The sequence below is a fragment of the Nothobranchius furzeri genome, chromosome 12 (assembly GCF_043380555.1).
Source record: "Nothobranchius furzeri strain GRZ-AD chromosome 12, NfurGRZ-RIMD1, whole genome shotgun sequence".
NCBI lineage: Eukaryota > Metazoa > Chordata > Actinopteri > Cyprinodontiformes > Nothobranchiidae > Nothobranchius > Nothobranchius furzeri.
In genome coordinates, this window is record NC_091752.1 from 43,425,896 (window position 1) to 43,449,136 (window position 23,241).

Here is a 23,241-nt window from a genome sequence, read left to right on the forward strand (position 1 = left end):
CGGTAAAATAATTAATAGGGCATATTTAGATGGGTAATAGGGTAAAACCCAGTGCATTTAAGATAAAAATGGGTTGAAATATGACGGGGCGCGCCGCTTGGGGGGACACTTCTGTGCTCCATTCTTTCATCCGGTAATCCCCAGCGGTCAGGCCGGGCAGGCTGACCGATGCGGCGCCTCGCTGCTGCGGGCTGACCGCTCGTGGAACTCGGAGACAGATCTGACCGGAGAAATACTGCAGCTCGTTGAGAAGTCTATAGGGCATACAGCGTTTCCCTTATATCCCACCGCCACGCCAACAAGATCCCAAGTTTCTTTGTTTTTGTTGGCGCTGTTTACCGAAGAAGCAGCGGGAATACCAGCAAGTTTCATCAGACTCGTAAAGTTAGTTTTTGCAGGGGACACCCTGTATTTTACTGCTCCCTCCTGCAGTCTTCCCCATTAAAATTTAAAATGTGTAACTTCATGTATTGGGATGAATGACTGATATTCATGTTAAACTCAAACGTTAGGTATTTAGGTGGAAAAAACAAAATAATAAACATTATACAGATGTCAAATAAATCAAACTGTAATTAAACTATATATTTTCAAAGTCTCGATTCTGGATAAAATCCAACAACATATGCTTTATAAATAAACACTACACATGGCTTTTACACACACACACACACACACACACACACACACACACACACACACACACACACACACACACACACACACACACACACACACACACACACACACACACACACACGTTACATTGTGATTTCTTAGTAAATATTCTATTTGGAGAGAGATAAATTTTATTGTATTTTTCCTAGTGAATCTATAATTAAACGGGTAAACTAGCAGTAGTACATCCAACATCTAAGAAAGTAAAATGTTATTATCAGGAGAGGGAGAATGATTAAGTGGTTAGCAGCGGTGTGCTAGCCGATGGCCCCCTCCATGAGGCCACCACAGCTCAGCAGAACATCATTGTAGCTTCTTCTGGGGAGAAAAACACTTACAGAAAAAATAAAGTTAACAGCTGAAATAGCAGGAAATAATACAGTTAAAGAGCAGATTGTAGAAGAAAGAAACCCCTGGGTTAAACTGGTCGGTCTACTGCATAATGCTGAACTCTAACATGAGTCCTCAGGGAAGGACCTGATTGGTGTCCAGAACCTGCTGAAGAAGCACCAGGCTCTGCAGGCTGAGATCACAGGTCATGAACCTCGCATCAAGGCTGTCACCCAGAAAGGAGAGACCATAATGGAGGAAGGTAGAGCAGGTCTGGTCCTGACATGTTTCTGAGGTGTCTGCAGGTTCTGGCTCACTTTGTTTGGGTCCAGGTCACTTCGCTGGTGAGGAAGTGAAGACTAAACTGTGGGAGCTTCATGGACGTTGGGACAAGCGAACATCTCCACACCTGCTTTGTGTTTGTGTGACTTTAGGTTGTTTTACTTGAACTCGCGTCTTTAGCTGAATGAGGATGGAGAGACGGGTCGGACCTGGAGCAGGTCGAGGTCTTGCAGAAGAAGTTTGACGACTTCCAGAAGGTCGGACTTTTCCTCCTCTCCGTCTTCCAGCAGCAGCTGTCAGATCAGCTCAGGTGATAATCAGCAGGTGCTTTTGTCCTGCAGGACCTGAAGGCCAACGAGTCTCGCCTGAGGGACATCAACAAGGTGGCATCTGAACTGGAGTCAGAAGGTCTGATGGCTGAGGAGGCTCCTATGGTTCAGGCTCAGGTGAGCGTCACCTGTCTGCAGCAGCTGGTCCCTCTCACTTCCTGGTTTGTTAACTCTGCTCGTCTCTGTTTGTAGCAACAAGAACATCTGGGTTCTGCTCCTGGAAAGGTGCGTGTTGTCCTCCGCCTCCACCAGAACCAGACGTGGTGTTTTTGTTACCACTCATTTGTTTGTTTACAGGATGAAGCCGACTCTAACCCCGGCTTTCCACAGGAGTCGCCAGCAGCACGTTACTGCAGCAGCACGTCATAGCTGCTGATAGGAACCGCTGTGGTCAACAGAACCTTTTCCACCGGAGCCGTCAGCAGCGCGAGTCGGCCGCGTCTCAGGAGCAGCATGTCGCGGCCTTTACGCGCCGGTTCTATTTTCTACGCGCGACGCCTCTGAAACGGTTCAAGTTCGACATTTTTGGGGAAGGAAAGACAGGAAATCGGATGCGGAAATTGAGAGAAGCTACCGAGATTTTCAGAATAAAGAACGTACTGCCTTCCGGTTGCTTTACTTTTAAAAAAGGTTACTAACTGCGGCCCCGTGAGAAGTTATCACCTAGCTAGCGGTCTCCTTTGTTTTTCAGGTCCGTATTGGCGATTATAAAACGGACAGAACATAAAACACAAACCATGTTGTAATTTTCTCCTGCTTGTTGTTGTGTTTACTGACGAAGTCACTCGTGTGACTTCGTGCTCGGTCGGTGACAGCTGCTCCCCTGCTGCTTCGCGTCTCGTGGGAAGGGCCAAGCAGCAGCTTACGCAAGCAAGACGTGCTGCTGCAGTAACGTGCTGCTGACGGCTCCCGTGGAAACCCGGGGCAAGACGGCGTCACCCTAGAAGGTGAGTTCATTCAGCTGATCAGAGGTCACCTCTGATGGCCGCAGTCACGGCCGACCGTGCTGACATCACACAGGAATTCAGGTGACCCGGCAGGCACCAGGTGCTGGTGAAAGTGGGGACATGTCAGCTGGTTGCCATGGCTACAGTTATCTTTATGCATCTGTATGACTGCTGACTGGTGTGTGTTTCCTGTGACCTTTGACCTCAGACCGTACGGTTGGGCGTTCAGACGACGGCTAACTTTAATTCCATCAAGGTAAGAGGAAGCTCTTCCCTTCCTGTCTGAGCGATCCGTCTCCAGGTTTCCTCGTCCGGCGTCCAGCCCGCTGGCGTCCACCTTCATCTCACTGGGTTTGGTTTCTCTCCAGGAGCTGAACAACCGCTGGCGCTCGCTGCAACAGCTGGCTGAAGACCGGAGCAACATGCTGGGCAGCGCCCATGAGGTGCAGCGCTTCCACAGGTACCCCGCACACTTATGCGCCGCTTACGGGTCAGTAGAGTTTGGACCCACACTCAGACGGAGTTCTGATGTCTTCTCAGAGACGCTGATGAGACCAAAGAGTGGATCGAGGAGAAGAACCAGGCCCTGAACACAGACAACTATGGCCACAACCTGGCCAGCGTTCAGGCTCTGCAGCGTGAACATGAAGGCTTTGAGCGTGACCTGGCAGCTCTGGGTGATAAGATCCGCTTCCTGATCGGTACCAGGACCCGGGTTGTCTCTGGAGACACGTTCTTCATGGTTCTGGTGACTCCACCCCAGCCGTTCCTGGTCAGCAATCAGCGGGGTGCTTTCCTATTTAAGGTGGATGGAGGACACAATTTGACGCCAGAAGATTGCCTCAGTTTTGGTAGTAACCAGCCACTCGTGTTACCTCTAGTGTTCCTAGGATTAATGTTATGTCGTAGTGTTTTTGCTCTTATATTGGATTTACCATTTTTCAGGATTCCTGTCGACCTCATTGGATACTGACCTCTACTCCAGGATTTGGATATTCAACACACGGACCTTATCACCACCCTCCATAACCCACCTCTCATCTCACCCAGTGCCCCATCCACCAGGACGCCCCGCTTCTCTCCACCTCTGCTCCCTCTCCTGCGCTTCCCCCGGCTCTCTACCTCTCCCTCCTCCAGCCAACACATACACCCACCACAGTAAGTTCTGCTGAACACCTCTGCCTGCCTACAATGGATTTTGAAACCAGAACCTAAGCTCACCTGTGTTCTCCCTCCTCCAGACGCTGAGCTGTTGTTGCAGTTCCAACCACAGACTTATCTGTGCACCTTAAGTTCCTCCTTATAAATAAATCATTTTTTCTATCAGTTTTTGGTCAGTGTTGTATTCTGCATGTCTTGGGTTAAGTACCTTCCTCCAAACATGACACTCCTCTTCAAAGAGCAAATCTGTTCAGCACATTCTGACAGACAGACCACCATTCTTCTGTCATGATGCTGTACAGGACATTTTTAGAGTTTTTCTTTTTAAAGATAAATAGGATTACATTTAAAGAGCAATACTTGCAACATTATCATTTTCCCACACTTCTGTATAACTGTATTTTGTTGTTTTTCAATAAAGAATGACAAATTATTTAAGTTTGGTTTTTGTTGCACACAAATATATATCTGTAAAAAATATCTAAAAAGCTAATGTTTACATAAGTATGATTGGGTTTTGCAATACGGCACTATTTTAGTAAGATTTTTAAACCAAGTAAAGTTAGTAAAGAACACATTTCTATTGTCTGCTAAGAAACTGTTGGGATTTAAAATGGGCCTGTTGTACAAATAACTTGTAAATGATTATTCCTCACTTTTGTCTTAACCAAAGAAATTCCAGTAATTGAGCAAAAACATTTATTTTTAACACTACATTTTATAAAACAGGGCGCAAAGTGTCGGCACATGTATGTATGTCGATGGTCCACCCCAGCCGAACCAGGAGACACAGACGTCAGGGAGGCCAAGGTTGTCTCCGGTCTCTGCAGCTCTCTGGGCACCACGCCTCACTCAGCTGTCTCCAATGATCCAAATGGCTATGGAGAAAAAATAACAGGTTTGTCATAACTGTTTAAAGTACAAAACCATACATGAAGTGGTGAGACAGGTATGTGGAACTTACACTTGCTGCTTTGTGTAGCTGATGTTGGAGACACACAGGCTGCCATGGTGACATTTAAACAGATCTAAGAAAAAAATAAAAATTAAAATTAAAAACTCCCAGACCTCATGTCATATTTACTAATCAGCTATGGCTGATTTATTGTTTGGATCACAGTGAGTTACACTAATTCTAATATATTTTTATTTCTATTATACATACATACTTTTTAACTTATTTTCACATGACTGTTATCAGGCTCTCTTGTTCTGGTTCTGATGATAATTCCGTGTCTTCCAGTAAGTTATCTTGTGCTTACTTCATCTGTAGAATGTCTCTTTACTTTTGGTAAATTGTACTGAGTCCAGAATAAAGACTAGTTGGCTGTACAAGATACAAACAAGTATCACATTTTGGAAATATATGAAATGTATTTAGGCTGCATATTTAGCTCGAATACTAATAACTGCCATATTTTCCGGACTATAACTCGCACTTTTTTACATATTCTGGCTGGTCCTGCTACTTATACTCCGGAGCGACTTATATAACAAAATATGTAGGCTACACCGCGCTGCTGCGGGCCGACTCCGACCCGCCCAAGAATGGGTTCCCCTGTCCCGCTGGAAGGGTTTCAAACACCGCCAGCATCTGTTAGAGCCTGTGGCGGGGTGCTGAGGGCCGGCTCCAGCCCAGGAATGAGCTCTCCTCGCCGGCCGGGAGGGTTTGAAACACTGCCATCCTCTCCTCTGCTGGCTGTTGTTCATTCTGTTATGGTTACCAGTGCTTGTGTTGCAATGTGAAACGCTTGGTCTCAGATTTTGTAAGAAAGATAATAAAATGTCCCCCCAAAATACGACTTAAATATATTTTCTCTTCTTCATTATACATTTAATGGCTGGTGCGACTCAGGAGCGATAGCCCGGAAGATACGGTACTGAAAACTTGCTCACAGCAAAATGTTTTCATTACGGAAATAAATTATAAACTTACAGATTCAATACTTTTTTAATCCAGGTACTTGTCACTAACAGGCGCCGAAAACCTCCGCCTAAACTCCGTGTGAGGTTCAGGTCGATGGGTGTTCCAGTTAGCTCCGGTTGGGTTGAAGCTAGGTGGCTACATCCGTTAGCTCGGCTCCCACCTCCGCGTTAGCTTTGGGTTAGCCAGGGTTAGCTTCAGGTTAGCTCGTAGCTAGTTCGCACGGGTGTCGTCACTCGAGCCCAGCCTTACAGCCCCACCCTCAGCTCCTCCTCTCTTCCCTTTTATGGAATTGTCTGGGCTGGACGGAACCTGTGACACGGTCAAAATGGCGGTGGTGGCCACCTCCCATTATAGACAAAAAACGTGTTATTGGAGTCTATCGAATCCGTTTGTCCAGTATGTACAGTCTATGGTTGAAACAAAAAAGTTTTGTTAGATTAGCATAGGCGTCATTTTAACCGGGGACGCTGGGGACATGTCCCCGGCAAAATTTGTGATTGGCAGCTGTGTCCCCCCCCCCCCCCCACACACTTTCAAAAACGCCTGCTGATGAGGATTTTTGTTTTACCAGCTCAGATCTTATACCAGGGGTCGGCAACCTATTCCCATCAAAGAGCCATTATTACCCGTTTCCCGCGGTAATTTTGGACGGACCTTAATAAGCAGTGACTTAAGTGAAGCAGGCAGGTCGCGCTAGAAAATTTAGTTTAAAAAGACGTCATAAATGTGTTCCCCCGACCTTTTTATTTATAAAATATGAAGTAAAAACTCACAATTTAATTTTCATTCATTTGTCATTAATATTTAGTCTACACCCGTGTGTTAAGTGGACCATCTTCCAGTAAAAGCAAAGCATCCAGCCCACCTCTCCAAATACGTAAAATGTGCATCAGCCGCTAGTTAGGCGCGCCGCGCGCACCATCAGCTGATCAGCCCAGACAAGAGCAGAGCAAATAGAGAAAGAATAGAGGATAATTGTGTCTTGATGTGGATGGAGATTACATTTTACAGCAGCCTGATCATCATTTAAATACATAAACCATCACCTGGCTTCTAGTCCACGCTATAAGCATTATCTTAATTGGTGTGTGTGTGTGTGTGTGTGTGTGTGTGTGTGTGTTTTCCACTTCAAACACTGGTCTAACCAACCAGACCAGCGTGTCCAGTAACACATTAATGTTACAATTAAACAGTTTCACTTCATGTAGGCTAGGAACATTTCACCTGCCGTGGCCCGACCGCTTCTGCTCCACATAAACTTTGTGCGTGATCAAATGTCTCTACGCATCATGCATCTCCATTTTAGAGACGGGAACAAGCGCTGTTCAGCCAAAGTTTCATAATTTCATAAAAAGAACATTTTTCCAAGTGACACATCCCTCAGAGAGACCGGGTTTCCAGACTGTTTCAGTGGGAGGAAATCTTATCGCATGCGCCGTGGTTCTGCGCTGCGCTGCGAACCCCAGATCTTCAGCTCACTGTCCACCATGGGCGCTCCGAGCCACGCTGAACACAGTGTCCAGTATAAAGCTCTGATGTTCTGATGGGAATATTTTACCTCCGCGATGTGCGTTAACGATTAAAATGTCAGCTCATCCATGCGCATCAGTGTGCGTCGGGGTAATTCTTTCAAACCAAGCAACATCCTTGAGTTCATCTGTCAAAATAAACAGTCAAATGGAAATATATGTAACCTGCCGTTTAACTGTTTTGCCTTCCTGTGAAGACTCTTGCAAAGAGAAACAATTAAACTTGATTAACCCCAGAGCCACCCAGAGAACCAAAGCGCATGCGGGAAGATTCCTCCCACTGAAGCGAGTGTTTTCCAAACCCTGTCTCTCAGAGGGACTTGTCACTTAGAAAATGTTCCCTGATTATGAAACTTTGGCTGAATAGTGCTTGTTCCTGTCTCCAATGTGGCAACACATCCAGGAGCCATCTGAGGAGAATCCCAGAATCTCACATTGTCTTCAGCTCATAAAGTGCCTATATGATTACGCACAAGCGTGACCCGTCAACCCGGTCTCACAGTAAGACCGGGTTGGACCTGTTCAGGTTTACGCAGACAATCTTTACATTTAGAATTGGCATACAGGTGTAAAATTAATGCAGTAAAATATAAAGCATTTTATTTAAATATCCATTCATTATTTTACAAGCACAGAGAGCCGCATCAGATGGATGGAAGAGCCGCATGCGGCTCCAGAGCCGCGGATTGCCAACCCCTGTGCTAGCCTACTTTATTGTCCCCAGCAATTTTTAAACCCCACTCAAGTGTATGGTTATTGTCCCCAGCAATTCTGAAAACAAACTGACGCCCTTGTAGATTAGCAATTAAAAAGACACATTTTCTCTTGTTAAACACACACAATTCTACAATATTTTAACTTACAAGTTTAAGTTAGAAAACAATTATGTATGTCCAAATTATGTATGAAATCAAAAGTTTATGTTGACTGAACTAATGGAATAATTGTTTCTACTCATGTTACCAATGTTGTCCCAACGCAGGCAATAGCTGGAGCAGGACGCTAACAGTGACACTGAAAGACATCAGACGACAACAGAAACTCCACCTTTGCAACACTGAACAACACAGTAACTATGAAAAGCAAAAACCAATAATAAACATTAATGATAATAACATATAAATAAACAATAAACATTTATAAACACCCCTAAATTGAACACAATATGAAGGAACATGACTATCAACAATGAACCTTGCCCACACACACAGAGGAAAACATAGGCATGGTGAAGTGTAGACAGCAGCTTCTGTGATGGGCAAGGTAATTTTTAATCTAATTTGAGGTTAAGTGTAGTCCACAGACGCCCTATGATGAGTATTATATATAGAAACGGTTTTCCCTCCCCAGACGCAGTTCATGTTTGGATGTTAAACATTGGATTAGTTGGACAAAAGGGCAAGCTGTGGTTACTAACAGACCATCCAAGCAGTTTCTGCTTCTTTTTATCAGTAAATTTATATTGCTGTACTTTATTTTGCTGGTTGAATGGTTCGAAATGCTGTGTCATTTAAGTGCTTGGTCAAACATGTTGCTTGTAACTACTGTTGGCTATTTCATCAGCAAATCATCTTCCCATGCTAAGTGCAGGTTGTTCTCCTGCCATTGTCACAAACAGAAAGCTGTTTTTGGGAGTTATGTAAAGAAAATGTGAACTTAGCGCTATAATATTCAGATGCGAGAAAGACGGGAGCTTCCTTGGACATACTATGATTCCAAATGACACGACCGGGAGTCCTGGCCTTTAGGACCAGCTTATTCTACATGGCTGGAGATCAGTGGGATATTCGCTATATGCTAACCCAAAGCTAACAAAGTTTTTCCGAGCATTTTTAGCAAGAAAAATGAAGTAATGCTAAAAATGCCTGGGAAAACTCCATTAGCTTTGGGTTAGCATGTAGCTAATGTTCCGCTGATCTCTGTCGCTAGTAGCTACATTGGTGACATGTGTTCCATTTAGGGGTTGCATGACTTAATTTTTTTAAAAGTCGACAGTCAAGTAATGAAAATCGAGTCTACTTCGACTAGTCGTTGATGACGTCATACACCTGAAGCAGCGGCGGCGGCGGTGGGGGTGGGGGGTCGGTAGGTTCGCCTGAGTTTTTGACAATTAAAATTGCGCCCACATTTTCTAAGTTAACTTATCTCTTTTAACAACGGTAGTTTCTGCATCCTACTTCAGTCCTCTCCCCCTCCCCCTGCGCAGCAGCCGCAAACTCATGCGCCTGCAGCCTCTCGGAGTTCCTGTTGCTCTAAACATTAAAATAATTATTTCGTTTTCTGTTCCTCACTTCTGATTACCTTCAATGGTGTCTGTTTGTTGCAACCACCAGGTACAAAAACTAACTTGTTTTTATTTGACTATTTTTCTGTCCTGTCTGTTTATTATCTTCCTGCATCTCCTCTCAATCCTAAAAAAAAACTGCTACCTCGGTTCATATGGGGCGACGGTGGCACAGGAGTTAAGTGCTCGCCCCGTAATCGGAAGGTTGCTGGTTCGAGTCCCGCTCAGTCTGTCGCTGTCGTTGTGTCCTTGGGCAAGACACTTAACCCAACTTGCCTGCTGGTGGTGGTCGGAGGGACCGGTGGCGCCTGTGCTCGGCAGCCTCGCCTCTGTCAGTGTGCCCCAGGGCAGCTGTGGCTACATTGTAGCTCATCCCCACCAGTGTGTGAATGTGTGTGTGAATGGGTGAATGACTGATTGTGTTGTAAAGCGCCTTGGGGGATTCTAGGACTCTAGAAGGCGCTATATCAAATACAGGCCATTTACCATATATATTCACCTTATGAGTTACCGTTGAACTGCAGTTCTAAAAGATCTACCGACCGCAAAAACAGCGGAGTGCCGCTGCTCGCCGACTGATTACAACGGGACCGTTTTTGCTGCGGAGTTCGTGCCGGAGCGGAGCGGAGATAGTGGAATCTTGGGGGTGAGTCACCGGAGAACAAAACAGGTGATGTGCCTCGCTCCGCAGCAGTGAAACGCATCAGGCACAAATAACAGACAGAAAACATTAAAGGAAATGAGCCGACGTGAACGATTGCGTGTTTAATTTGTTTTTGAGGTGGTGACACCTGATTTGATAATGTTACTGTGGCCATGCTCAGGAGGCAGATGTCTGGAGCGTGTCAACTATCAGAGCTTTGCATGCGCAAGCTGGTTAAAGGTATAGCAATTGATCTTTTTCTTCCGGGTGGATCACGTCAACCATTGGTCCTCATAACTGTCAATCATTCTGGCGAAGCCTTTGCGTAAGTCCGTCGTACGTGCTCTTCCCAGGTCAGTTTTCTCCTTGCGCATGCGCACTCTTTTTTCTCAACGGATTCTTTTGAAAATGGCTGAGAGTCGCAACAGAAAAGGTGTCCTCAAAGTCTATGAGAAGAAGAGAAAGGCCTCTGAAGTGAGAAATAAGACCAGAGTGTTTTTAGGAGACTCCTTTCAACATTGGCGTTCGCTGAAAGAGACGGTTGTGCTGTCCACAGACGCTGCGGTTGCCTGTTTTCTGCTTGACAGGTAAGCTAAAGTTCGGCATGCTATTTGGAGGAATGCATTCGAGATTACTGCTAGAAGAACTGTGTGAAAATAAAACCTGTTTTATATTCCCGCTTCAAGCTCGCTGAAATATTCTACTGGCCAATCTAAGGGCGTTCTCTGCTGACGTGATTCCAACATGGCAGCACCCGATCTGCTTGTGAAAAAATAAACAAACGGTGAGAGAGCTGTAAATAGAGGAAATGCTTCTACTTGTTTTATTGTTGATGCGTCGCCGCAATGGTCATTTCAAGTTTCGGAAAGTATGTGTAAGGTGGATCCAAAGAAGGACCATGTCACGCTGCCTCCTTCTCAACCTACGACATCCTCCCCCGGTGGAACCCACACTCACTCAGCCCAGTCGAACTCCACTACCCAGCATTCCCAGCGCCAGCCTTCCGGCTCACGTCACCCGCCATGTCCACATAAGGAAGTGCAGCTCAACACGAAACCACTCAATCGTTCCTAACCAGACTATGTTCCGAATTCCTACCAGATCCTATCGGATTACTCAAGCCTGTTCTGACCAGATCAGCCCAAGCCACTCACCCTGCCGACTCACAGTAAGTCAGCTTGTTTCCTTTTGGAGCCGCCGTGCTCACTAGCTTTGTACGGTTTGACTCCTAGAGCAAAAGCGTGTCAATCTGCCCGGCGTCAGTCACTCCGTGCTTGGGTCAAAATACACGCAACAATCCGAACTCTCGCTCCAGTCCAGCTCAGCTCGAGTCAGGCCTTACAGACCAGTCTAGGATTTTATGCCTATCTACACAAAGAGATGCGCTTTGCTGACACAGAATCTTTCCGACCGTTCCACTGTCTGTGTCCTGAATCCTTTGAGAGTGTAGTGGAAATAGTCGGCTCATCGATCCTCAAAGCACCATTTAGTTTATTTTTTTGACATGCAGACAGGAAGCTGCTGCATCTGAATCTGAACACACCTTTGAGCGGAGACATTAAAGACAATGTCCTGATGCATGAATCAAACAATAAAGTAAAACACGTAAGACAATGTCATATTTAGTATATCATAATTCATTAGAGGTAGTTTCAAATGCAGAGCTGGATGACCTTCAGAAGAATATACTTTAAATAATATCTGTGGACATCCATATGAAATATTTGTTATATTTGGATTTTGTATAAACAAAGAACTAATATGTTTAAAATTCTACATTTGTTACAGCGATGATATCATCACCTCCACACCTGACTCACACTCAGTGGTCAAGACCAAAGCCTCCAGATGTATCAACAATTCAGGATTCACTGTTTGATCGGTAAATTCCCAGTAAACAAACTGAGTTGTGCATGTGTGTAAGAATGTTGGATAGAAAAAGGCATACCAATTATCATGTGTTAGCTGTGTATTTATGTGTATGTGCGTGTGTGTGTGTGTGTGTGTGTGTGTGTGTGTGTGTGTGTGTGTGTGTGTGTGTGTGTGTGTGTGTGTGTGTGTGTGTGTGAATTACAGAGAAGCTGATTTCGCTGTCGAGGGGGTTCAACAAATGACCAGCTGTGACGAAGAAACCATTCCTCAAGAGAAAGAAAGGTAAAATCGGTGCACATAGTACCGGGTAGTTACTTTGTAGATCAATACCTATTTTATGATTAAATTGTGACCTAAGGAATATTTTTTCCTAGGGCCTCAGCTATTGTACATACAGTCGACATTGATGAGGACACCTACAACAATCTACAAAATTATGTGTAAGTTTCAATGCTATGGAGGCTCATGGTTATGTGCACATGTTATTTTTGTCTGGAGCAATGTCCTCTGGCATGTTGTTGATGGGAAAAATATGATTGCCTTGATAGTATACAAAAGTAAAAGATCAGTTCTGTTGTTTGGTCCATGTCTTTCATTAGAATTGACTGGGATGACACATTGAATTCTACTTGGACTCCTGATACAGAGCTACAGCTACACTGTCATTGTCAGATGAGGACGATGAATTAGCTTTTTCAGAGGATGAAATCCCAGCTGAAGAAGAAGAAGCAGAAGACCTGGATTGTGGCATTTGCGTTAGGTATTTGTATTATTGTTATTTCATAATTTATTAATGGAAAGTACTTTGATGTATCAGAGCAGAGCATGAATGTTATAAAGGTAAACATTAATGTTGTTGTTCCAAAATGCCTTCCTGCAAACAGTCTCCAAAAGTAATACAGGTGTAAAATAACTCCTGTAATGTCCCTCAAAAGTCGGAACAAACAGGTTTTCGGTGTGTTTGTTTGAAAGGTTAGTTTCACATTCCAGGCTGTGTCCCAAACACATGGAGATGTGATGTTTGTCACCAACATCCTATTGAATAGTAAAAGCTCATTATTGTTCAGGTTAATCACATGCTGAATCATTGGAATGTGTGAAAAGTTGCCAGTTTGAGTGATTGGAAGAATGTGTTGTTCTCCAGGTGATGTGTGATTTTTTTTCTTTATATTTACAGGTCTGGTGTTACACTCCCAAATGGAATGTCCTTAGAGGATTGCCTGGTGATTGGCCTTGATCAGACTGTGCATGATGACCCAGAAGACAATGAATGTGAAAGCCAGGAACTTGCCACTCCACCAGATGAAACAACAGTCTTCAGAGAAGAAGATGCAATTGGCCAGCCCGCGTCCATAGTCTATCATGAAGTTATAAAGCAGCTGCTGGACTTCCTTATTCTACCAATAGAAAAATGCACAATGAAGGATTCCATCACAAAGGCACCCTAAGCCATTTGAGATGTCTGTAAAATCAAGCTTCAAGCAGCTCGTACCGGTCCGGGGTGGGGGGAATGTGGTGGCGGTGATGGGCCGGTTAAAACTCCTCTGGTGATCGATTCAGCCCCAGGAGTGTAAACCGCGGGAAATGCAGAAGGAGGGGGAGGAACTGCGGGAAAAAAATCACTGCTAGCAGGGGGGTGGCCCAACACAGCCTCAGTGACAATAATAATGATGATGGCTGGATTAGTTTGGGAGAAGAGGAACAGTATTCCAAGTGGATCAGGCATTTTGATGAGCCAGTTTGATACTGTAGAGACAGGGACCTGACAAATTCAGAACACATTAATTTTCTGTCAGTTTTTTGGATGAGGAATTCTGGACCCTCATCGCAACTGAAACTAACCGATATGCTCACCAGTATTTAGAGAGGGAGGAACTGAAATCTAGCTCCAGATATAATTACTGGTACGAGGTCACTGTCCCAGAAATGAAAGCTTTCATTGCCATTCAGTTCTGCATGGGGCTTGGGGAAAAGCCTGAGATTGAGGATTATATATATATATATATACATATATATTTGGTGGTCAGAGGGACCGACGGCGCCAAATGGCAGCCTCGCCTCTGTCAGATCTCCCCAGGGTGGCTGTGGCTACAAGTAGCTTACCATCACTAGCAGTGTGTGAATGTGAGAGTGTGTGAAAGCGTCTTTGGGTGTCTTGAAAAGCGCTATATAAGTTCAATGCATTATATATATATATATATATATATATATATATATATATATATATATATATATATATATATATATATATATATATATATATATAATAAACAAAATAAACCAAAGAAGGGATGAGTGAAATGTGTTCATGACACTGAAGCACCAGAAACATTGTTCATGATTGATACGCAGTAAACATAACAAAATACCAATAAAGTAATAAATATTATATATACACATACATAGTTATACATGTCTACATAGGAATATGTATATATGTATCATAAACAATAACAACACTAAGAAAATAAGACAAAAACATAAAAAAAATCTGCAAATGTGATGCAATCCAATATGGCTGCCACCTGATGACGTCATAATATGCTAATTATGTGAGTGAATTTGTTCCTATCACAAAATTTGGCTCATACTGAAGATGTTTCTAATTTACAATATTCCTCTATCTCTAACCAGATTTAAGCTACAAGCTCTTTAAATAGTGATGTAAAAAATTCATACTTTACTGAAAACTATGGCACCTAAAGGGTTAACGCTGTCTGTGTACTTACATTGGCTTGCAAAAGTATTTGTCCCCCTTTTCCATATTTTGTCATGTTAAGTGAATCAATTTTAATGGAATCCAATTGCAGAAAAATGTGGTTCTACTAAGTATTGACTCAGGGGGCTGAATAATTACACACGCCCCACTTTTCAGTTATTTGTAAAAAATGTTTGGAATCATGTTTGATTTTGTTCCACTTCTCAAATGTACACCACTTTGTATTGGTCTTTCACGTGGAATTACGATAAAATTGATTCTTGTTTGTGGCTGTAATGTGACAAAATGTGAGAAAGTTCAAGGGGGCTAAATACTTTTGCAAGCCACTGTAAGTCCTGTCCTCTTTTGTTCAGTGTCAGGTCATCTGTTATCTTTGGTGCCATGTTTCCATTTTCCAGGTATCTTTGTATCCATGTCAGGTTTCATGGTTTGTTTGTTTTTTAATAAAAAAATGTTTTCTCCAGGTTAGGTTATTGTTTAGCCTTGCCTCTGTCTTTTGTTTTGTAATATTTTAATTAAATTAAATTCAATTTTATTTATATAGCGCCAAATCACAACAACAATCGCCTCAAGGCGCTTTATATTGTATAAATATTGTATAATTTACAGACCTCAGGAGGTCTGTAAATTTCTTAAACTGTTAGATCCTAGACAATCTCCAGGGCCAGACTTACTAGATCCTTACTTCTAGAAACTGGCAGCTGATTTTGTGGCAGAGCCTCTCACAACACGTTTCAACCTCACACTGGATACGAATAAAATTCCCTCAGTATGGAAATCGGCTTTTGTTATTCCGCTTGTAGCAGTACGAAATACCTGCTCCAAGTTTATTGGTTTAGAACAGTACGCCCTCCATACGTAGGAGGGCGCTCCGGCTATAAAAGGGGAGCTCCTCCGGTAAGGAAGTAATTTCAGGAAACGGCTGGTTTTAAGTGTACCACTACGTGTTACCAACCCGTGTCCTTTGGCTGCGTTTTTGGGGTGATCGGCTCTGCTCCAACTGTGGTATGTACCTGGATGGCTACTCTGTTTAGCAGTAGAGTTACTGTGTCTCGTCTCAAACTGTGTTGTGCACTCGGCAGCTTGGGCAATTAATCAGTGTTGGGTGTGACATCATCGCTTGCCTTTGCTAAACAAAACATTAGCAAACGGTACGTACCTTCTGCAGGTAGATAACCTATGAGTCAAACAATCTTAACATCAGCTCTTTGTAAAACCAGGGAAAGATTGAATCCCCGTTGCTGCTGGGCAGGGAGTTCCCTTCTACTCAGGGGTCATCGGTGAGAGGATCGGTAGGTGTGTGCTGCGCCGTCTCCACACTTGGTCAGTTGTTAGTTTGTTAACTTCTACCTCTTCCTTGTCCTTTTAGATTTCTCCGTGGTCCAGCGGGAGGCGCCGCTGTTTTGTTTCGTTTCCTTTTTCTACATTTCAAATCAGCTGTTTGAAGGAAGTTCCCTGGCTCGTGGCCGGAGTCCAGAAGGAAGAACAGCTGATTTATATTGTACACATTTTATACCGTTTTTAATCTTTTTTTCTTTGTGCAGGCTGAGGCAGGAGGTGTGGTGTGTGGCCTCGGAGGTGGTGGTCCCGTGTGCGTGTGGTGGTGCTGGTTTTCTCACGTTGGTATGAATGTTCACTGCCAGGGGTGAATCCTTTATACGTTCTTCATTATTTTTCTTGTGTTGGGGCTTCTCTGCCCCGCGTTACCTGCCTCCATCGCTAGCCTCAGTCCTGCTTGTTAACCTTTTTATTTATTTATTTTTTTTTTAGTGGGCAAGGTAAGAGGTTATCATGGAGGAGGAAGAGCTGCGGGAGTTGAAGAATGTAATTCTACAACTGAGAGCAGAAAACGAGAGGTTAAAACAAGAGCAAATGGCGATTTCTGGTCCTAGTGGCCACTCTTCTGCAGCTTCACCTTCTACTTCTGTGCTACAGAGGGAAAGATTGGTTGTGGTCCCCCGAGAAAGGAAATGTCCTTCCTTTAGGGGGCGGACAGGGATTAGTTTGGCTGAGTGGCTGGAGGAGGTGGAGGCTTGCACGCGGTCTCGGCAGCTCACTGATTTGGAACAGGCTTTGTTCCTGTTCGATCATCTTGAGGGAGAAGCCAGGGAAGAAATTAGGTTTCGCCCTAGAGGGGAGAGGGAGGATCCTGCCCGGGTGATTGCAGCGTTAAGGGAGCTTTATGGCTGTGTTGACTCATATGTAGCCCTGCAGAAAGCATTCTTTTCTCGGCACCAGCAGGAGGGGGAAACCTTGCAAGAGTTTTCCCTCGCCCTGATGAGTTTAATGGCTGCTGTTAAACAGCAAGCCCCCACTGACATGCCCAATGCTGAAGAGTTGCTTCGCGACCAGTTTGTAGAGCACGTAAGTGACGGTGCCTTGCGCCGTGAGTTGAAACAGTTTGTGCGTCGCAATTTAACAGCTACCCTGTTGGAGGTTAGAGCCGAAGCCATTAGGTGGGAACGGGAGGGTTCCTCGGGAGGAGCTAGAGGCCGAAGTTATTCTGTCCCTTCAGTTTTTGGGTTGCAGTATGGGGTCCAATGTCCCCAGACCACAGCAGCCTCCCCCATGCGGTCGGAGTTGACTGAAATGAGGGAAATGTTGAAGCTACAGCAGGAACAGTTAAATAAACTTACGGAGGGTCTCTCAGCACTCCAAGGTCCGAGGTGGAGTAATCCTGCTGGTCGTAGTCCCCTAATTTGCAGACGTTGTCGACAGCCAGGCCATTTCGCTAAAGACTGTGATGGGGTCCGGGTTCCTTCTCAGTCCGCAGCACACTCTCAGCAGTCTGGGAGGCAGGGTGGACGGGTGGCACCGTCGGAAAACTAACACCCGCCGAGCTGTGGAGCCAAAGTTCGGGGGGTGCCAAGCCTGGCTCAGATGGAGAGTCTACTGCCGTGGAAGTGGCGAAATTGATGTCGTCTTGTCCGTACGTGGATGTAACAATGGGGGGAGTACAGGTTCCGTGCTTGTTGGACACGGGGTCAATGGTGTCAACTATTTCGGAAAGTTTTTTTTACCAGCACTTCGAACCCTGGGGTGCAGACAAACTGCAATCTTGCCACTGGTTGCGGCTTAAGGCTGCCAACGGGTTGGCCATCCCAAACATTGGTTATTTAGAACTTGAGGTTGAACTTTGTGGTAAAGTGTTGACTCAGTGTGGTGTCCTGGTGGTCAAAGACACCCCTGAAGGTGGACTCTTGTCGCGTCCGGGTGTTCTGGGGATGAATGTGATTAGCAGGTGTTACAGGGATCTGTTTGGGGAACACGGGTGGACCCTATTTGAACAGTCACCATTGTCACAAGCCCCAGAGCCAGTGAGGTTAGCGCTGCAGAAGTGCCACCAAGCCAGTAGGAGGGTTGCTGGGGGAGTGCCTGGTACCATCAAGGTCGGCGGTCGTCAGGCGTGCCAAATTCCGGCTGGCACAATGAAAGTGGTGGCTACTACCTGTGCCGATCGGTTTTCAGGTAAGAGTGTACTGTTCGAACCACCAGTGTTTGGCCTCCCTGCTGGCCTACTTTCCTCACCAGCCTTGGTGCGGGTGGAGAGAGGGGTCACCCATATTATGGTTATTAATGTGGGGAGTACGGGTGTCTTTCTCTACCCTCGGACCAGGGTGGGTACAGTGGTGGAAGTGGGAGTTTCAAGCTTCCCACGCGGCATCACAGAGGTTCCCCTCCATGAGGCGACAGTGACATCCCAGCTGGGATCTGAGGTAACATCAGATCAGCTTAATGAGCTGGACTTGTCAAACCTTTCTGTATGTGACCAGGAGACGGTAAGGTCATTGCTGACACGATATGACTCGGTCTTCTCTGCCCATGATGGAGACCTTGGTTGCACTAACTCGGTTGTACATGAAATCCCCCTGCAGGACGATGTTCCCGTCCGTCAGCGGTTCAGGCGAATCCCACCATCTGACTATGAGGCGGTTAAGGACCACATCAACCAGCTGTTGGAAGCACAGGTGATAAGGGAGAGCAGTAGTCCTTACGCATCCCCTATTGTGCTGGCCAGGAAGAAAGATGGAAGCCTGAGGATGTGTGTGGATTACAGGCAGTTAAATGCAAAAACTAGGAAGGATGCTTTTCCCCTTCCTCGCATCGAGGAGTCACTTGATGCACTGACAGGGGCAGGTTGGTTCTCTACGCTTGATTTGGCTAGTGGCTATAATCAGGTGTCAGTAGCAGAAGCAGACAGGCCGAAAACAGCGTTCTGCACTCCTTTTGGCCTTTTTGAGTGGAATCGAATGCCATTTGGCCTTTGTAATGCTCCAGGCACATTTCAACGGTTAATGCAGAGGATATTCGGTGATAAGCAGTGTCAATCGTTGCTGATCTACCTGGACGACATCGTGGTTTTCTCCTCTTCAGTGGAGGAACACCTGCAGAGGTTGGAAATGGTGCTGGGCAGATTACAAAGAGAGGGTCTTAAGGTAAAGTTGGCAAAGTGTGCTTTCTTCCAAAAGGAAGTTGGCTACTTGGGCCATGTCATTTCTGGCAGAGGCGTTGCTACAGATCCCAAGAAGGTGCAGGCAGTGGCTGAGTGGCAGACCCCGACCACGACCTCAGAACTTCGCTCGTTCCTAGGGTTCGCCAGTTACTATCGCAGGTTCGTGGAGGGATTTGCCAAGTTGGCGGCACCACTCCACAAACTGGTGGCAGAAACCGTAAAAGGGAAAGGGTTGAGGAAATCCAATCGGGACCTGAGCAGCTATTGGACAGCTGAGTGCCAGACCAGCTTTGAGACATTAAAAACAAAACTCACCACTGCGCCCGTTCTAGCGTACGCTGATTTTTCACTTCCCTTCATATTGGAGGTGGACGCCAGTCACGGTGGACTAGGCGCCGTGCTCTCACAGGAGCAGGAAGGCAAAGTTAGACCAGTGGCCTATGCAAGCAGAGGGCTTAGACCAAACAAAAGGAACATGGAGAACTACAGTTCCATGAAGTTGGAATTTTTGGCCTTAAAGTGGGCCATGGCCGAAAAATTCCGTGAATATTTGCTGGGCCACAAGTGTATTGTCTTTACTGACAATAATCCATTGAGCCATTTGTCATCGGCTAAGTTGGGGCCTACCGAGCAACGGTGGATAGCACAGCTGGCAGCCTTCGACTTTGAAATTAAGTATCGGTCAGGAAAAAGTAATGTAAATGCTGATGCTTTGTCACGAATGCATCCGACAGGGGCCCAGGATTTGGGAGCCATGCTTCCAGGGACATCCCTCCCAGAGCCTCTGAAGCAGGTCCTGCAGGGCCAGAGGCCTGAAGCCACCCAGGCTGTGATGACCACATTCCCAGAGCGTACACCTTTGGAAATAGGGGTCATCCAGAAAAACGATCCAGTTATCAAAGATGTCTTAAGCTTTTGGAGAAAGGGGAGGCGCCCTAATAAAGAGGAACGTGAAAAACTATCCCAGCCAGCCTTAACCTTGTTAAGGCAGTGGAAACGTCTTGTTGACTGTAACGGTGTTCTATTTCGCCAGGTTACCCTCCCAAGGACCACCGAGGATACACTTCAGCTAGTGTTGCCGGAGGCATTGCAGGAGGAGGTGTTAAAGGAGGTTCATCAGAACCACGGTCACCAGGGCGTTGAAAGGACATTGGAGCTGCTTAGGCTAAGGTGTTACTGGCCAGATATGTCCAAGAGCGTATTGGCGTGGTGTCAAAATTGTGAACGATGCCAGGTAGCCAAGGAGGGACCAGCTACAGGTAGTTTCATGGGTCACTTGTTGGCCTCCCGACCAAATGAGATCTTGGCCATGGACTACACTGTGTTAGAACCTTCCTGCGGTGGGTGGGAAAATGTTCTAGTGCTAACGGATGTATTTAGTAAATACACTTTAGCAGTTCCCACCAGCAATCAGCACGCATCTACGGTGGCTCAGGTGTTAGTCACGGAGTGGTTCTCAAAGTTCGGAGTGCCAGCCCGCATCCACTCTGATCAGGGGCGGAACTTTGAGAGCACCATCATCCGTCAGTTGTGTGACCTATATGGCATTGAGAAAACGCGCACTACCCCATACCACCCTGCAGGTAATGGGCAGTGCGAGAGATTTAACAGGACGCTACACAATCTGCTGCGGACGTTACCTGTATCTAGGAAACGAGACTGGAATTCTTGTCTGCCGCAGTTACTGTATTGTTACAACACAACACCTCATCAGGCAACAGGAGAGTCTCCGTTTTTCTTGATGTTTGGACAAGAACCTAGACTCCCAGTGGATTTTCTGCTGGGAAAAGTGGAGGAACCTGTAGGGGGCAGTGTACACCAGTGGATTCAGGAACATCAGAGTAGGCTTAAGGTAGCCTTTGAGGGAGCTAACGAACGCCTAAGGGAAGCTGCTGAACGTAGAAAGAGAAGTCATGACCAACATGTAAGGGAAGTCGGACTAAAGGAAGGTCAGTTTGTCTTGGTCAGACAGCTGGGCTTCAAGGGGCGTCATAAAATCCAGGACGTATGGGGTTCAGTAGTGTATAAGGTGGTGAGGGCTCCTAGAGGGGAGGGCCCGGTGTATACGGTCGCACCTGTGGACGATGATCAAAAGTGTAAAACTGTTCAACGCTCAATGTTGAAACCAGTGGTATGGACCAGATCACCAGTAGCAGTGGGCTATCCTTCCTCATCGGTGCAGGAGCAAAGCACGGAGGAATCTCTGGAGGACGACGACCTGGTATTAGAAAGGACTGATGTCCATCAGTTGAGTCCTAAGAGGGTTGTTGGTGCCGCGGGACCCCCTGAGCCATCACTGCCCAGAGTACAACAGGACCAGCAGGAATCTGGTCCTACAGTAGAGCAGCAACCTAGTTTGGGGGGGTCACCGTTGGCACCGGCTGGCGACCTTGTGGTGCAGGCGGTTGCCCCCATTGTGCATCTACGTCGGACACAGCGCTCAACCGCAGGCCAGCACTCGAACATGCACCATCTTCCACGGGCGGTGGGTGATGTTGGGGTACGGGTTGTGGCGCCCCCAGGGTTTGGCTTTGCGGCACAAGCTTTTAGACCTTGGAACATTCAGTTTTGTTAATCGTTGGGACAACGATTCCTGTTGGGGGGGGTGGAATGTAGCAGTACGAAATACCTGCTCCAAGTTTATTGGTTTAGAACAGTACGCCCTCCATACGTAGGAGGGCGCTCCGGCTATAAAAGGGGAGCTCCTCCGGTAAGGAAGTAATTTCAGGAAACGGCTGGTTTTAAGTGTACCACTACGTGTTACCAACCCGTGTCCTTTGGCTGCGTTTTTGGGGTGATCGGCTCTGCTCCAACTGTGGTATGTACCTGGATGGCTACTCTGTTTAGCAGTAGAGTTACTGTGTCTCGTCTCAAACTGTGTTGTGCACTCGGCAGCTTGGGCAATTAATCAGTGTTGGGTGTGACATCATCGCTTGCCTTTGCTAAACAAAACATTAGCAAACGGTACGTACCTTCTGCAGGTAGATAACCTATGAGTCAAACAATCTTAACATCAGCTCTTTGTAAAACCAGGGAAAGATTGAATCCCCGTTGCTGCTGGGCAGGGAGTTCCCTTCTACTCAGGGGTCATCGGTGAGAGGATCGGTAGGTGTGTGCTGCGCCGTCTCCACACTTGGTCAGTTGTTAGTTTGTTAACTTCTACCTCTTCCTTGTCCTTTTAGATTTCTCCGTGGTCCAGCGGGAGGCGCCGCTGTTTTGTTTCGTTTCCTTTTTCTACATTTCAAATCAGCTGTTTGAAGGAAGTTCCCTGGCTCGTGGCCGGAGTCCAGAAGGAAGAACAGCTGATTTATATTGTACACATTTTATACCGTTTTTAATCTTTTTTTCTTTGTGCAGGCTGAGGCAGGAGGTGTGGTGTGTGGCCTCGGAGGTGGTGGTCCCGTGTGCGTGTGGTGGTGCTGGTTTTCTCACGTTGGTATGAATGTTCACTGCCAGGGGTGAATCCTTTATACGTTCTTCATTATTTTTCTTGTGTTGGGGCTTCTCTGCCCCGCGTTACCTGCCTCCATCGCTAGCCTCAGTCCTGCTTGTTAACCTTTTTATTTATTTAAATTTGTAGTTGAATTGTGTTTAGTTAACTCTCATTTTTTTGGGACCTCATGAATCAATTTCAGTGAGTTAAATTAATTTGTTTCTTCATACATTTCATTGGTTCAGTTTCTGTTGGGGCATTAATTTTAGTATTCTTTTATGGTATGTTACATGGCCAGTTTTTAAAATGTCTTTTAAACTGTCTCCTCTATAAAATAAAACAAATTTATTGTAACTTCTGAAACCACGTCTACTGTCAAGTGAAATGAATCTATATGCTTTAATTCCTTGGGTGAAATTCCCAAGGTGGCGTTGTTAATAAAATTACACTCGAGCAGGTACAATTGCCATCCTTGGCGTCAACAGGTCATAGACCACTCCCGTATTGCCACACCGCTATTAAAAGGGGGCAACCCAGCAGTGTTAACTAATTACAGACCAATATCTAATCTATCTGTGCTGGCCAACGTTCTTAAAGCTCTTGTGTGTGAGCAGTTAAAGGCGTTTTTACACACCAATGCCATTTTATCTGAAT

The 23,241-nt window shown here is 45.7% G+C and overlaps 1 protein-coding gene and 1 long non-coding RNA gene across 4 annotated transcripts; both read left to right on the top strand.

The window, feature by feature from the left end:
- Positions 1-1,408: 1,408 nt before the first annotated feature.
- On the top strand, positions 1,409-3,889 carry LOC129160017 (uncharacterized). Of its 2 annotated transcripts, none has more exons than XR_011515607.1 (8): positions 1,409-1,547; positions 1,632-1,736; positions 1,812-1,844; positions 2,775-2,822; positions 2,935-3,026; positions 3,107-3,371; positions 3,512-3,724; positions 3,808-3,889. XR_011515607.1 is itself a non-coding variant. In XM_070542026.1 (8 exons), exons 2-8 carry the CDS (start codon positions 1,704-1,706, stop codon positions 3,870-3,872), a joined length of 795 nt encoding a protein of 264 aa, XP_070398127.1. In that variant the 5' UTR covers positions 1,420-1,547; positions 1,632-1,703; the 3' UTR covers positions 3,873-3,889. The 2 variants fall into 2 exon arrangements, 1 of the variants encoding a protein (XP_070398127.1); XM_070542026.1 differs by having other exon boundaries at positions 1,420-1,547; positions 3,107-3,417.
- An 11,623-nt stretch (positions 3,890-15,512) lies between these two features.
- LOC139061994 (uncharacterized) lies at positions 15,513-16,449 on the top strand. 2 transcript variants are annotated; one of them, XR_011515609.1, is made up of 4 exons: positions 15,513-15,706; positions 15,784-15,852; positions 15,922-15,993; positions 16,071-16,449. It is a non-coding gene; the product is annotated as an uncharacterized lncRNA (long non-coding RNA). The 2 variants fall into 2 exon arrangements; XR_011515608.1 differs by having other exon boundaries at positions 15,784-15,993.
- The last annotated feature ends 6,792 nt before the right edge of the window (positions 16,450-23,241 follow it).